Source organism: Pristiophorus japonicus, chromosome 1, assembly GCF_044704955.1.
Source record: "Pristiophorus japonicus isolate sPriJap1 chromosome 1, sPriJap1.hap1, whole genome shotgun sequence".
Taxonomy (NCBI): Eukaryota; Metazoa; Chordata; class Chondrichthyes; family Pristiophoridae; genus Pristiophorus; species Pristiophorus japonicus.
In genome coordinates this window covers 21,031,980-21,047,900 of record NC_091977.1, presented here as the reverse complement: position 1 = coordinate 21,047,900, position 15,921 = coordinate 21,031,980, and the positions used below count along the sequence as shown (strand labels likewise).

The window sequence follows — 15,921 nt, the reverse complement described above, 5'->3', positions numbered from 1 at the left end:
GTTCAGATCTCCCTTTTTGCTCGCACGATTTGCCATTTAACGAGATCCCAGTTCCAGCAATCTGTGACAAAGAAATCCGAGTGGGATGGATGTATGTGGTCCATTCTCCCCCCATGCCCAAATCCCGAGTGGCAGCTCGTTTGCCAGCTCCGGGCTGTGCTGAAAGATTGACAGACCCACAGAGCGCAGAAGGAAGAAACAGATTGAAACACAATCGCGGCTTTCCTATGATTAGTGAGCGCATTAGTGTCCAGCTTTTAAATGGTTTTATTTTGGGTCGTGGGACCAAAAAGGGGATTCCCATTTCTGAAAACTTGTGGACAATTTTAATCCACCAGTTTAAGAATACTTTCCGAATTATTATCCCTCTTCCCACCCCCTCCCAGAAAGAAGTTCCCCCAAACAATGTCGAAATTAGAAAAGTGTTCCTCTTAAAATCCTGCGCTGTGCATGTAATAAACACGGCGCTTATAAATAGTCACTGCACGCAGAATGAATGGGAATCTGGTTCAAATAGTCCCCCCCCCCCCAGGGGGTTTTCAATATATAACCACGTTGGGATGGTCCAAGTATAATTACCAAATAATGACGGCGGCATTTTTCATTTTTGTACTAATATCTGTAGGGCTTGCAACTCTAAGCTGCCTGTACATTGTGCAATAATCCCCGTGCAGAGTTCCAAACTCCATAAAGGTTCAGCTGCCGGGCTAGTTTTACTCTACAACAGCTTGGGGGGAGTGGTTCTATTTCCAAACTCGTAAGTGCATCATTTACCGCTGGCTTCATTGCTCTGTAGTGCCGTGCTTGTGAAAGAGATTGCTGAGGGAGTGGGGAGGAACAGACTGCCTTGAACTGTTTGAAATCCCGGAGTATTGACGCCCACCGACACACATCGGCATGTTTACTTGGGTTAAATCGCCTCTGCTGCCTCTGCGAGTGGCAATAGATCAACGGACTTGATAGCGAGCGAGGGATATCCTTGAATCAGACAGCGTAGAAGGGGGCCACTCGGCCCATTCTGCCTGTGCTGGCTCTCTGACAGAGCGACCTGGTTAGTCCCACTTGCCTGCTCTTTCTCCAGAGCCCCTGCAGAGTTTTCCTTTTTCGGTACAGTTCCTCTGAATTTTTTTTTAAAGTTGATTTTGACCGTAAAAAAAATAGAGAAATATTACATTATGGCAAAATATTTCTAATCATTTCTAAAATGTGAATATTGTATATGATTTTGTAGTATATTAAAGGAAAATCTTTCGTTGTTGATTTAAAAATAATAGGAAGAATGGTGTGTTGAAACCTGATGCAGTAAATGGTGGGGGGTGGGGAAATTGACGCCCTTATTGGGCTAAAATTTTATTGGGAACTCTTGTTCTTTAATACATTCAAATGTGCATTCTTCTGCTCCCTGGTCTTTCCGATGTTTCCCTGTATTTATGCCTGTTTGTTTTATTTCAAAATAGTTACTGGGAGTTGAGGTGAAGGGAATGGATGTGACGTGATCGAGCTTGGCTGGGATACAGGTGATTCATCGTTCAGCAGAGCCTCTGTTGTGATGAGCTTGCTTCTTCAGAGACCTGCCTCGGACTGAAGCTTTGGAAGCGCGACGAGAAGACGATGGACGAGTCGGTGCTGCTGGACCTGCTGGAGTGCCCCGTGTGCTTGGAGCGGCTGGACGCCACGGCCAAAGTGCTGCCATGCCAGCACACCTTCTGCCGCCGCTGCCTGCAGGGCATCCTCAACTCCCGCAGCGAGCTGCGCTGCCCCGAGTGCCGGACCCTGGTGGACTGCGGTGTCGACGAGCTCCCCACCAACATCCTGCTGGTCCGGCTGCTCGACGGCATCAAGCACAGGCCCCGGAGGCCCAACAGCGGCGGCAGCGCCGTCAACGGCAACGTCAACGGCACCGCCAGGGTGCAAGGCAACGGGGCCGTCACCACCGCAAACTGTGGCACTGCGCTGCGGGAGCTTCAGAGCACTCACCGAGTGCAGGCACGCAGCCCTCCAGTCAGGGTAAGTGAACAGGCGCTTCCTCATGGGCAGCTTAACTCCAGGACACGCTCATGTCCCTTAGCGGAGGGGTCAACGATGGGGGGGGGGAGACGTAGATTTAAAGTAATTGGTGGAAGGTTTCGAGAGGATTTGAGGGGAAATTGGGTCACGACCTGACTGCAGAGGGCTTTGGAACTCGCTGCCTGACAGGGTGGTAGAGGCAGAAACCCTCACCACATTTAAAAAGTACTTGGATGTGCACTTGAAGTGCCGTAACCTACAGGACTAAGGACCAAGAGCTGGAAAGTGGGATTAGGCTGGATCGCTCTTTGTCGGCCGGCGCAGACGCGATGGGCCGAATGGCCGCCTGCTGGGCTGTAAATTTCTATGTGCAAAGAGTTAAGTTAAAACAGTGAGGAATGCAAGTGCTTGCATGCTGAAAATTTAACATTCCCGAGATACTTTCAGATTGGAATGTCACTTGTAAACTCTTGCTGCTTGCGTACGGAGACGGTCGCAAGTAACCGGATAAATTATTATTCAGCAGCAATTTTCTGCCTCCCCAAAAAAAACTGCAACCGAGCACCGCTGGTTTCAAATGTTTGTTCAAAGAGGGCTCTGGTACCGACGGCTCTTCCAGCAGCTTTACAAACTCCAGTCTCAGTTCATCTCTGGCCCCGGTGCGTGCACAGCTCGAGTTTAATTCCAGCTCCGCATGGCTCTGAGCGCCCCAAACTGTGGGGCCGGATGTCCCCAGAGCTTTTTGCTGCATTATCTCACTGCAGTCTGGTTTAAAGCCAGACAGCGTCCTATTTACACCGGCTGACTGGCACTGCAGCCTCCCCTGCCCGCGTTTGCTCGTCGACGCATGCGCAGTCCTTCTCCTGCGGAAGCTTAAAATATAACCATTTACACAGAGAGCGTGGGTGGCCAGTTTCCATATTGTCTACACGTTTGCATTAACTCCTGGCCAGTTTAGATGTACCCGAAAGGTCACGGATGGGACCCCCGCTTCTCCCCCCCCCCCCCCCCCACCCGCATCCCCGCCAGCCCCCTTGGGCTCTTTATGAACTGTTTGATGCTGGAGTTACAACTCTAGGCAACCCCGTGTTGTGAGACCGCTTTGCTCTGCAGTCAGGTCGTGACCCAATTTATACTGTGACTCGGCAATCTTTGAAAAGTGGAAACCTCTCCTGCTAAAGTTGCAATATAAACCCCCTCCCCCCTTCACACACACGGTTATTGCAGCCTTTTTCCAAATAGTAAACCACCCCTAGTTTATGGTGCATTTAATCAGTAAAGATGCAGCTGATGTTTTCTCCTTTATCTGTCACGGACAGAGAAATATTTGGAATTCAGTGTCTTTTAAGTAAAACTATGAATGTCAAATTAACAAAACTGTAGCTCATAAATGTAGCCAGACTCCCCACTAAATGTTAATGCGTGTGTCTTGTGGCACTAGCTATCAGCTAGTTAATGCTCGACTACTTAGTCCACTGGGAGTTGTGCACTTAAGCTCATATAGAAGCCAAAGGTAGCTTGCAGCTGCCAAGCTCTGGTATGTTGAGGTGATTTGCTAAAAGATGTGATACACACACAGACGCGAGACACACACACACAGACGAGACACACACACACGCAGACGAGAGACACAGACACACACGAGAGAGGTGCGCGCCCGCAGACGAGACACTCACTCACTCTCTCGCAGTCACTCACGCAGTCACACTCGCGCTCACATACAGACACTCACACTCTCTCACACAGTGTGACACTCACTCTCTCACACAGTGTGACACTCACACTCTCTCACACACAGTGTGACACTCACTCTCTCACACAGTGTGACACTCACTCTCTCTCACGCAGTGTGACACTCGCACTCTCACGCAGTGTGACACTCGCACTCTCTCACGCAGTGTGACACTCGCACTCTCTCACGCAGTGTGACACTCGCACTCTCTCACACAGTGTGACACTCGCACTCTCTCACAGTGTGACACTCACACTCTCTCACGCAGTGTGACACTCGCACTCTCTCACGCAGTGTGACACTCACACTCTCTCACGCAGTGTGACACTCACACTCTCTCACGCAGTGTGACACTCGCACTCTCTCACGCAGTGTGACACTCGCACTCTCTCACGCAGTGTGACACTCGCACTCTCTCACACAGTGTGACACTCGCACTCTCTCACACAGTGTGACACTCGCACTCTCTCACACAGTGTGACACTCGCACTCTCTCACTGTGACACTCGCACTCTCTCACACAGTGTGACATTCGCGCTCTCTCACACAGTGTGACACTCGCGCTCTCTCACACAGTGACACTCGCGCGCTCTCACACAGTGTGACACTCGCGCTCTCTCACACAGTGTGACACTCGCGCTCTCTCACACAGTGTGACACTCGCGCTCTCTCACACAGTGTGACACTCGCGCTCTCTCACACAGTGTGACACTCGCGCTCTCTCACACAGTGTGACACTCGCGCTCTCTCACACAGTGTGACACTCGCGCTCTCTCACACAGTGTGACACTCGCGCTCTCTCACACAGTGTGACACTCGCGCTCTCTCACACAGTGTGACACTCGCGCTCTCTCACACAGTGTGACACTCGCGCTCTCTCACACAGTGTGACACTCGCGCTCTCTCACACAGTGTGACACTCGCGCTCTCTCACACAGTGTGACACTCGCGCTCTCTCACACAGTGTGACACTCGCGCTCTCTCACACAGTGTGACACTCGCGCTCTCTCACACAGTGTGACACTCGCGCTCTCTCACACAGTGTGACACTCGCGCTCTCTCACACAGTGTGACACTCGCGCTCTCTCACACAGTGTGACACTCGCGCTCTCTCACACAGTGTGACACTCGCGCTCTCTCACACAGTGTGACACTCGCGCTCTCTCACACAGTGTGACACTCGCGCTCTCTCACACAGTGTGACACTCGCGCTCTCTCACACAGTGTGACACTCGCGCTCTCTCACACAGTGTGACACTCGCGCTCTCTCACACAGTGTGACACTCGCGCTCTCTCACACAGTGTGACACTCGCGCTCTCTCACACAGTGTGACACTCGCGCTCTCTCACACAGTGTGACACTCGCGCTCTCTCACACAGTGTGACACTCGCGCTCTCTCACACAGTGTGACACTCGCGCTCTCTCACACAGTGTGACACTCGCGCTCTCTCACAGTGTGACACTCGCGCTCTCTCACACAGTGTGACACTCGCGCTCTCTCACACAGTGTGACACTCGCGCTCTCTCACACAGTGTGACACTCGCGCTCTCTCACACAGTGTGACACTCGCGCTCTCTCACACAGTGTGACACTCGCGCTCTCTCACACAGTGTGACACTCGCGCTCTCTCACACAGTGTGACACTCGCGCTCTCTCACACAGTGTGACACTCGCGCTCTCACACACAGTGTGACACTCGCGCTCTCTCACACAGTGTGACACTCGCGCTCTCTCACACAGTGTGACACTCGCGCTCTCTCACACAGTGTGACACTCGCGCTCTCTCACACAGTGTGACACTCGCGCTCTCTCACACAGTGTGACACTCGCGCTCTCTCACACAGTGTGACACTCGCGCTCTCTCACACAGTGTGACACTCGCGCTCTCTCACACAGTGTGACACTCGCGCTCTCTCACACAGTGTGACACTCGCGCTCTCTCACACAGTGTGACACTCGCGCTCTCTCACACAGTGTGACACTCGCGCTCTCTCACACAGTGTGACACTCGCGCTCTCTCACACAGTGTGACACTCGCGCTCTCTCACACAGTGTGACACTCGCGCTCTCTCACACAGTGTGACACTCGCGCTCTCTCACACAGTGTGACACTCGCGCTCTCTCACACAGTGTGACACTCGCGCTCTCTCACACAGTGTGACACTCGCGCTCTCTCACACAGTGTGACACTCGCGCTCTCTCACACAGTGTGACACTCGCGCTCTCTCACACAGTGTGACACTCGCGCTCTCTCACACAGTGTGACACTCGCGCTCTCTCACACAGTGTGACACTCGCGCTCTCTCACACAGTGTGACACTCGCGCTCTCTCACACAGTGTGACACTCGCGCTCTCTCACACAGTGTGACACTCGCGCTCTCTCACACAGTGTGACACTCGCGCTCTCTCACACAGTGTGACACTCGCGCTCTCTCACACAGTGTGACACTCGCGCTCTCTCACACAGTGTGACACTCGCGCTCTCTCACACAGTGTGACACTCGCGCTCTCTCACACAGTGTGACACTCGCGCTCTCTCACACAGTGTGACACTCGCGCTCTCTCACACAGTGTGACACTCGCGCTCTCTCACACAGTGTGACACTCGCGCTCTCTCACACAGTGTGACACTCGCGCTCTCTCACACAGTGTGACACTCGCGCTCTCTCACACAGTGTGACACTCGCGCTCTCTCACACAGTGTGACACTCGCGCTCTCTCACACAGTGTGACACTCGCGCTCTCTCACACAGTGTGACACTCGCGCTCTCTCACACAGTGTGACACTCGCGCTCTCTCACACAGTGTGACACTCGCGCTCTCTCACACAGTGTGACACTCGCGCTCTCTCACACAGTGTGACACTCGCGCTCTCTCACACAGTGTGACACTCGCACTCTCTCACACAAGGTGTGACACTCTCTCTCTCTCACACAAGGTGTGACACTCACTCTCTCTCACACAAGGTGTGACACTCACTCTCTCTCACACAAGGTGTGACACTCACTCTCTCTCACACAAGGTGTGACACTCACTCTCTCTCACACAAGGTGTGACACTCACTCTCTCTCACACAAGGTGTGACACTCACTCTCTCTCACACAAGGTGTGACACTCTCTCTCACACAAGGTGTGACACTCACTCTCTCTCACACAAGGTTTGACACTCACTCTCTCTCACACAAGGTGTGACACTCACTCTCTCTCACACAAGGTGTGACACTCACTCTCTCTCACACAAGGTGTGACACTCACTCTCTCTCACACAAGGTGTGACACTCACTCTCTCTCACACACGGTGTGATGTGACACTCACACTCACTGGCTCACTCACTGACTCACTCACTGACTCACTCAGTACTGGATGACCACTCCAATCGAATTGATGCTTATCATTGCTGCAGATCAAGTGTGCCGGAGACATTTCGGAGTTGCAGGGTTCAAGACGTGCCGATGAATATTTAACCGGTATATGCAATCCAATCTGAAAAAAGTCACCCTTCAGAGTGTATGTACGTGTGGCAAGCTTTGCAATTTTTAGCGCGATGGCTCAAAGACGTTATTCAATTGCTACATCTGCACCTGCCTCAGTGGAGCTTCAATGCTCCAGTTAAATGGCTCCACCCATTATTTCATCCGAAGGAGCTAATACTGTGGCTTCTTACCCCTGGCTTCCATGCTAAGTTTGAAATCGCCTTATTCCAGTCGTACCTCCCCATTCATTTTGTGCCGGTAAAACGATTCATTCAGAATTAAGTTGTTTTGTGTGCCATTCCGAGACTTACTATTGTGCAAACAGCCTTTGCAAATTCCTTTGGTCTGAATAATACCTGCGGCCTTTGTCTCGTCCTGATGAAAATATTCCCCTGTCGTCCAGAGGGTGTGGGGAAATATCCTAATAGGTTTGTGCCAGTGGCTGGAAAGCATTCCTTTGTAATCACATACTGTGGAAACTCTCTTTCTATTAATCGATTTGAACGTGCCCAGAAATGACTATTTGCGATTTTAATGCACAAATAGTTAGCATCCTGTATTGGTGCTATTGGAATGGAGGTACCAACCTATTCATTTCCGAACCTCTCTTAAAATAGCAGATGTGAACATTTTGAGCAGCTCAGCACTTGTATCACCGACAGTAATTTCTAGACTGCAGAGTTGTCTTGGCAGAAATTGAGCGCTGCAGCTATGTGCTATTACAGGCCGTTTTACACTGTCACCAGCACAGATTCAGTCGCTGTGATATTAAGGATCCAATCTTTCTTTCTTAAAGCTGAAAGCTCATTGCTTGGGTTCCTTCTTTTTTGTTGACATGGGGAATTCTTTGGTTCTCCGGCCTCCTGATTGGCAGTAATGCCAGGGGGCAAACGTAAGTAGTGGAGGGGGGGATGTGTGTTTGGAGATTACAGCCCCATGTTCAGCTCTGTAATGAGTTCTGGAGCCGAGTGGTCCTGGCGAAACCCAAACTGGGCATCAGTGAGCAGGTTATTGATAAGCAAGTGCCGCTCGATAGCACTGTCGATGTTTGAGTGCTGGCTCTTGGGAAGCCCTCCTTCACAGTATATACAGGTGCTTTTACCTTTCAGAAACCACAGCTGATACGAAGCGTGCGATCTCCGCCATCGTTCATAATACGCATTTGCTGATTTGTCCTGTTTCAGCAGCAACAGAAACCCACATGTGCTGCTGGCCAGCCTCTGACGATGGAGAATGGTGTTGGACCACAGTGCAAATTGGGGTGTGAAATTTAAAAGCCCCTTTTTAGTTTTTGGAACCCCGGCAGGACTCTCCCCCGGGGAGACCGGGTGTAATGGTAATTCCCTCCTCTTAACGTTTGCTCCAGGTAATTCTTTCTGGAAATCTCGGATAGATTAAACATGCTCGCAATGTGCTGGGTGTCTGAACCTGTCGAAATGGCCCACTGATGATTCTAAACGCCCCGTGGCCCTGTGGTTTCAAAGAGGAAGGCCAGGTGGTGAATTGAAAGGCAGTAGTGGCAGTTCAGCCTTAAACCAAAATCCCTGCCTTCAGGTCATGGACCATTTCATTGCCTTTAAAAAGCACTGACAGACGAGACATACCTGTGCGGCCGTTAATTGGCAACTTGTGCAGGTATGTTGACTGCTTGGGTGGTACATGAATTTGTGTAATTAAACTGGTACAATTCCAGAAATGAAATTCTCTGCTTTGTTACTATAGTTACCAAACATGAAGTGTTTATGCAATACCTGCATATCAAATTAATGGTTTCAGAATAAATGCAGCACAGAATCGCTAAGCATGACATACTGATGTTTTAAACGTCTACACAACAACTTGTATTTTTATAGCACCTTTACTGTAGTAAAAAGTCCCGCGGTGCTTCACAGGAGCAATTATCCAGCAACACTTGCCGGACTGGGCCTGTGGCAGGTGGTGAGAGAACCAACACGATCTCGTCCTCACCAATCTACCTGTCGCCAATGCATCAGTCCATGACAGCATTGGTAGCAGTGACCAGCGCACAGTCATTGTAGAGACAAAGTCCCGTCTTCACACTGAAGACACCCTCCATGATGGAAGGTGTCGTCGACAGTCCTATCGAGCGGCACTTGCTTACCAATAAACTGCTCACCGATGCCCAGTTTGGGTTCCGCCCGCACCACTTGGCTCCAGACCTCATTACAGAGCTGAATTCCAGAGGTGAGCTGAGTGTGACGGCACTTGACATCAAGGCAGCATTTGACCGAGTGTGGCATCAAGGAGCCCCAGTAAAACTGAAGTCAATGGGAATCAGGGGGAAAACTCTCCACTGGCTGGAGTCACATCTAGCACAAAGGAAGATGGTTGTTGTGGTTGGAGGTCAATCATCACAGCCCTAGGATATCGCTGTAGGAGTTCCTCAGGGCAATGTCATAGGCCCAACCATCTTCAGTTGCTTCATCAATGACCTTCCCTTTATCATAAGGCCAGAAGTGGGGATGTTCGCTGATGACTGCACAGTGTTCAGTTCAATTCGCTGCTCCTCAGATAATGATGCAGTCCATGCCGAATGCAGTTAAGATATGGATGACGTTCAGGCTTGGGCTGATAAGTGGCAAGTAACATTCGTGCCACACAAATGTCAGGCAATGACTAGCTCCAACAAACGAGAGTCTAACCAACCATGACATTCAATGGCACTACCATCACCGAATCCCCACCATCAACATCCTGGGGGTCACCATTGAGCAGAAACTTAACTGGACCAACCACATAAATACCGTGGCAATAAGAGCAGGTCAGAGGCTGGGTATTCTGAGGCGAGTGTCTCACCACCTGACTCCCCAAACCCTTTCCACCATCTACAAGGCACAAGTCAGGAGTGTGATGGAATACTCTCCACTTGCCTGGATGAGTGCAGCTCCAACAACACTCTAGAAGCTCGACACCATCCAGAACAAAGCAGCAAACTTCATTGTTTAAGGTGGTGTATGGGCTGCCAGTCACTCCCTCCACCACCGGCGCACTGTGGCTGCAGTGTGTACCATCTAGAAGATGCACTGCAGCAACTCGCCAAGGCTTCATCGGCAGCACCTCCCAAACCCGCGACCTCTACCACCTAGAAGGATTAGGGCAGCAGATGTATGGGAGCACCATCACCTCAAAGTTCCCCTCCCAGTCACACACCATCCTGACTTGGAAATATATTGCCGTTACTTCATCGCTGCTGGGTCAAAATCCTGGAACTCCCTCCCTAACAGCACTGTGGGAGCACCTTCACCACATGGTCTGCAGTGGTTCAAGAAGGCGGCTTACCACCTTCTCAAGGGCAATTAGGGATGGGCAATAAATGCCGGCCTTGCCAGCAACACCCGCAACCCATGACTGAATTTAAAAAAAACATATTTGACCCCAAGCCACGTAAGGAGTTATTAGGGCAAGTGATCAAAAGCTTGGTCAAAGACGTAGGTTTTAAGGAGGGTAGAGGGGCAGAGAGATTTAAGGAGGAATTTAGGGAGCTTAGGGCCTTGGCAGCTGAAGGCACGGCTGTCAATGGTGGAGTGTTTAAAATCAGGGAGGTCAGAATTGGAGGAGTGCAGATATCTCGGAGGGTTGTAGGGCTGGAAGAGGTTAGAGAGATAGGGAAGCCATGGAGGGTTTTGAAAACGAGGATGTGAATTTTAAAATCGAGGTGTTGCCCAACCGGGAGCCAACGTAGGTCAGTGAGCACGGGGGCAATGGATGGACGGGACTTTGTGAGAGTTAGGACATGGGCAGCAGAGTTTTGGATGAGTTCACGTTTACAGAAGGTGCAAGATGGACCGTCGGCCAGAAGAGCGTTGGAACAGTTGAGTCGAGAGGTAACAAAGGCATGGATGAAGGTTTCAGCAGCAGATCAACTGAAGTAGGGGCGGAGACAGGAGATGTTCTGGAGGTGGAAGTCGATGGTCTGAGTGATGGATGTTATATGTATTTAAAATTACTTAGATTCTATATATTGTCCCTTTGTTCAACATATATTCTTTACTTTTTCAATTGGGAAACAATACTGTGGCTATCACAAACTCTGCTGATGATCCACATTTAGAATTTGATATTGGTTGACCATTTATTTTCTGCTCTTTCTCTCTCCCTCCCCCCCCATGGTTTTCCACATCTGGCTTTTCCCTTTACTGTGCAAATCAACTGTCTGTTCATTGACGGGGGAGAGGCAGGGGGGAGAGATATGGGGGAGGCGGTATCACAGCAGAGGCTCGTCCTTGTCTTCACCTGGTGCAGACACGGGTTCCAGTCTGGGACACTGCATAGCGACCGCGGAACCCGAGCTTCCTTTCTCCCCCTTCCCTTCTCATAAAATCCTTAGGGAGGAGAGCTCAAATGCCCTGCTCCTGCTGTTTAGCATGGATCAAGGATTGAAACTGTTCCCCACCCCCCTCTCCCAGGACCACACCGAGAAATCCATTCATTCAGAGAGCCATCGAACCTGAGGAGGTAACTTTTTTTTAAAGGCCTCAAATTCATTTGGGTGAATATATGTTTCAACAAAAAGTTACAGCCAAGCATCTCCCGATAATCCGGGCAGCTGAACGATGCTGACTTTGAAACTGAGATCCACATGTTTGCTGCAGAAAACGACATTGAAATTGGTGGTTCATTGTGAGGTGTTCAAAGGCACTCTAGCCCAACGAAGCTAGCTGCCTTCTTGCAGGTAGCGATCCAGGTTGCATGCATCATACAAAAGGTTTGTGAAACAAGGCTGTTTGGAAATGAGTTGAACTGCGAGTCAGTTGTGCAAATAAATTTATTACCAAGGGTACTGCTTTCCATTGATGTGCGAGGCACAGTCCACGGCTCCTTATTGCATAAACAATCTTGAGTCATGTAAATAATCTCCTGACAGGAGGAATGGCGTACGTCATTGAAGGACCAGAGCGAAGCTGGAGCAAGAAGTCTTTTAAATGTAGGAATCAATATTTTCTAATTTTAGTTTCGTTCCTTTTTGGCTTCGGCTTCATATCTGAGAGCGAGTCCTTGGAGCTGGAACTCCTCCTTTTAAACACAAATAGAGATTTCCCTCCAGAGTGTATACCTATATTCATCGATCTGCCATTTTCTCTGTGTGCTCCGATTTTCTTTTGACCTGCCTGTTTGCTGTACAGAGCAAATAGCAGGGGGGGCGGAGGGGTTGTGTGGGGGACTAATCTGAAACGTACCCGTCCAAAAAGGAAGAGTGGCCATTTTAGGAAGAGGTAACATGAGCTGCGGACTATAGCTGAAGCTGCAACAAGCTACTGTGGAGTTGTACGCCTTGCACTCTTCCTGTAAGAAAGAAGGAAAGAAAAACTTGGATTTATATAGTGCCTTTCACAACCTCGGGGCAGCCCAAACTGCATTACAGCCAATGAAGTACTTTTGAATGTTGTCAATGTAGGAAATGCAGCAGCCAATTTGTGAACAGCAAGCTCTCACAAACAGCAATATGGTAATGTCCAGATTATCTGTTTTAGTGATGTTGATTAAGGGATAAATATTGGCCAGGACAGTGGGGATAATTCCCCAGTACAATGGTGACTGAGTATTGGTTGTGACTTTGAATGGGAAAAAAATATCTATTGTGAAAATAGATTAAATGGAATAAACGTTTTACCCTGCGGATGCAATAATTGTTAGGCTGTTACAAGGCTACCAGTCAACATTACCTATCTTGGACTGAGCAAATAATGTTTGAATCGCTTCTTGTTTATGCTATTATGAGGTAGTGAGGATCTGAAGTGAATGTACTTCTCAGTCTCACACAGGACAGATATTTTTCTGATTCCTAAGCACATCTTTAGAACTGTGTAGATAATGGCAGCACTTAAAATAATGTTTCAGGGCAAAATGCTAACGGCATGCTAATGCCAAAAGCAACTTTTCCTTCTGTGGGTGGCTGCCTTGTGTGTCCTCTCAAGTTTGTTCACTCCCTTCCCGTTTACTCCAACGCTTCATGCTTGGTATTCATAAACTACTCAACAACAATTTACATTTAATGTAGTAAAACATCCTAAGGCACTTACAGGAATGCTGTCAAACAATTTGACACTGAGCCCCACAAGGAGATATTGGGGCAGGAATCAAGAAGGACCAAGGCCCCAGTCAGCCTGTTTCTGTGGGTCGGGTGGGTGGGCAAGGTCCCCACCCGTGGCGTGACTGAAGAAGAATAGAGTGCTCTCCTAATGTCCTAGCCAAAGTTCCCCTCTTGACCAACGCCACCATATTCAGTTCAATTTGCAATTCATCTCCGTGATCTTGGTATGGACAAAATGGCTGCCATGTTTCCTTGACCTGATAAGGCAATATATAAATACAAATCTTTTGTTTTCTCTCTTTCCCCACCCCCCCTGCCCAATCCACTCCTGTTTGCTCAGTGGGTCAACAAGTTGTGTGGTGGAGTACTGAGACAAAAAGACCAGGAGAGCACCAGGTCCAATTAAGTCTATTATTCGTTAGTCAATCTCAGCTGATGTGGTTCAGGTACTGCAATGGGTCTCTGGTGGGAATGCGCATGAGGCAGTTCATGACAGAGGCTGGAATTAGGCCCCCGCAGTTAATTAGCTCGTGTCTCCCCTCGAAGAATCACCAGGATGAGGTAGCAGAGCGCTGCTCCCAACTAGTGCAAATGGACCCCGACATGAACCGACAAGAAGAATCGAGAGATATGGGGATTGGGCGGGAAAGTGGAGTTGAGGTAGGAGATCAGCCATGATCTTATTGAATGGCGGAGCAAGTTCGAAGGGCCGTGTGGCCTACTCCTATTTCTTAAACAATCCTTTCTGTACTCTCGCCAAACGTGTTGCTGTGATCGAAGCATTGGGACACAGTGGCTGCAAACTGGAGTGTCCTAACCCTTTCATAGAATCATAAAATTTACAGCACGGAAGGGAGGCCATTTCGGCCCATCATGTCCACGCTGGCCGACCAAGAACTGTCCAGCCTAATCCCACTTTCTAGCTCGTGGTCCATAGCTCTGTAGGTTACTGCACTTTTAAGTGTACATCCAAGTATTTTTAAAATATGGCGAGGGCTTCTGCCTCTAACACCCTTTCAGGCAGTGAGTTCCAGGCTCCCATCATTCTCTGGGTGAAGACATTTCCCCTCAAATCCCCTCTAAACCTCACCCCAGTTACTTTAAATCTATGCCCCCTGGTTGTTGACCCCTCTGCCAAGGGAAACAGATCCTTCCTAGCCACTCTATCCAGGCCCCTCATAATTTTATACACCTCAATCGGGTCTCCCCTCAGCCTCCCCTGTTCCAAAGAAAACAGACCCAGCATCTCCAGTTTTGCCTCATAGCCAAAATTCTCCAGTCCAGGCAACATGCTTGTTAATCTTCCCTGCACCCTCTCTAGTGCAATCACATTTTTCCTGTAATGTGGTGATCAGAACTGCACGCAGTACTCCAACTGCGGCTTTACAAAACAAATCTAATGGAAGAGGCAGTTTATTGGTAAATGCCCGAAAGCCTTGTGGACAGAATGACAGAGAAGAGCTCATCTGAGCTGACGGATGCCCCAGCCATTTTATTTCTAAAATTGGAAGTCGCTGTGATTCTGTGAGGAATAGTTCATCAAACACAGCGCGGGTAAATCCAGCCTGCAATATACTCAACAGCTGCTGGGAGAGATGCTCTACTCTGCCTTGTTTTAGATTGGATTTAGAAAGGTGGGGTTCACTAGGGTTAATAAAACTTCATCTGGGTATGTAACCCTCTTATTGGCAAATGCTAATTATTCTGGCTCAGGAATGCAGTCAGATAAATTGGCCTTAGCTGTGCATTACTAAAGGAGGCAGTTGAAGGTGGGAGAGGGTGGGGGAAAGAGAATAGATGTAAAAAAATGTTGCGCAGTATCCAACCTGTTCAGGTTCCCCTCCTCCCACCACCACGCGCACACACACACACACACACACACACACACACACTATAAAAGGTCTATTGTGTGAGAAGCTGGGATGATCCATTTGAAACAAATCCAGGTGGATTTAGGCTCCGTGATGTGACGTCTTACACTGGTTTATCATGACTTCAAACTGTTTGTACTAAAGCTGGTTTGTACTTAAAATCTCATGTACTATATAAACATTGCAACTGAGTAAGTCCCAGTTAACGAGAGGCAGAAACATTGGCTTTTCTTCTTCCTGGCATTGCAGAACTTCCTGCAGTGATTAAACACCTTTTTTAAAAAAAAACCCCGTTGCTGAAGCAGCTGGTGTCACAGCAGTAAACGAAGGACAAATTGTCTCCTTTAATCTGAGGTGTAAATGGAATGCCATTTGTTTTTGTGCATGGCTGCTTCAGTTATCGGGCTGATTTCAGTGGCCCATTTGGTATAAAAGTGACAAAACTCACTTTAACCACAGCAACAACCTGTTAAACCAACACAGCGCCTTTAATGTAGTCAAAACACCCCAAGGCGTTTCACAGGAATGTAATCAGACACACTTTTGATACCGAGCCACATAAGGACTGGTGACCGAAAGCTTTGTCGCAGGTAGATTTTAAGGAGAGTCTTAAAGGAGGAGCAAGAGATAGAGGGGTTTAGGGAGGGAATTCCAGAGCTTGGGGCCCAGGTAGCTGAAGGCACGGCCACCAGTGGTTTGACGACCGAAAGCTCTTGGTCACTCGTCCTACTATCTCCGTTTGTGGTTCTTTGCCAAATGTCTGTCTGCCACTCCTGTGAAGC

The 15,921-nt window shown here is 49.2% G+C and overlaps 1 protein-coding gene across 2 annotated transcripts in view; it reads left to right on the top strand.

Annotated features, from left to right (window-relative positions):
- Positions 1 to 835: 835 nt before the first annotated feature.
- Positions 836 to 15,921, top strand: part of sh3rf1 (SH3 domain containing ring finger 1) — a 217,688-nt gene continuing 202,602 nt past the window's right edge. For both annotated transcript variants that reach the window (XM_070877994.1, XM_070877985.1), the window contains exons 1-2: positions 836 to 1,051; positions 1,458 to 2,007. In XM_070877994.1, the coding sequence (XP_070734095.1) occupies positions 1,612 to 2,007 (396 nt within the window). In that variant the 5' untranslated portion in view covers positions 836 to 1,051; positions 1,458 to 1,611. The remainder of the gene's footprint in view (positions 1,052 to 1,457; positions 2,008 to 15,921) is intronic.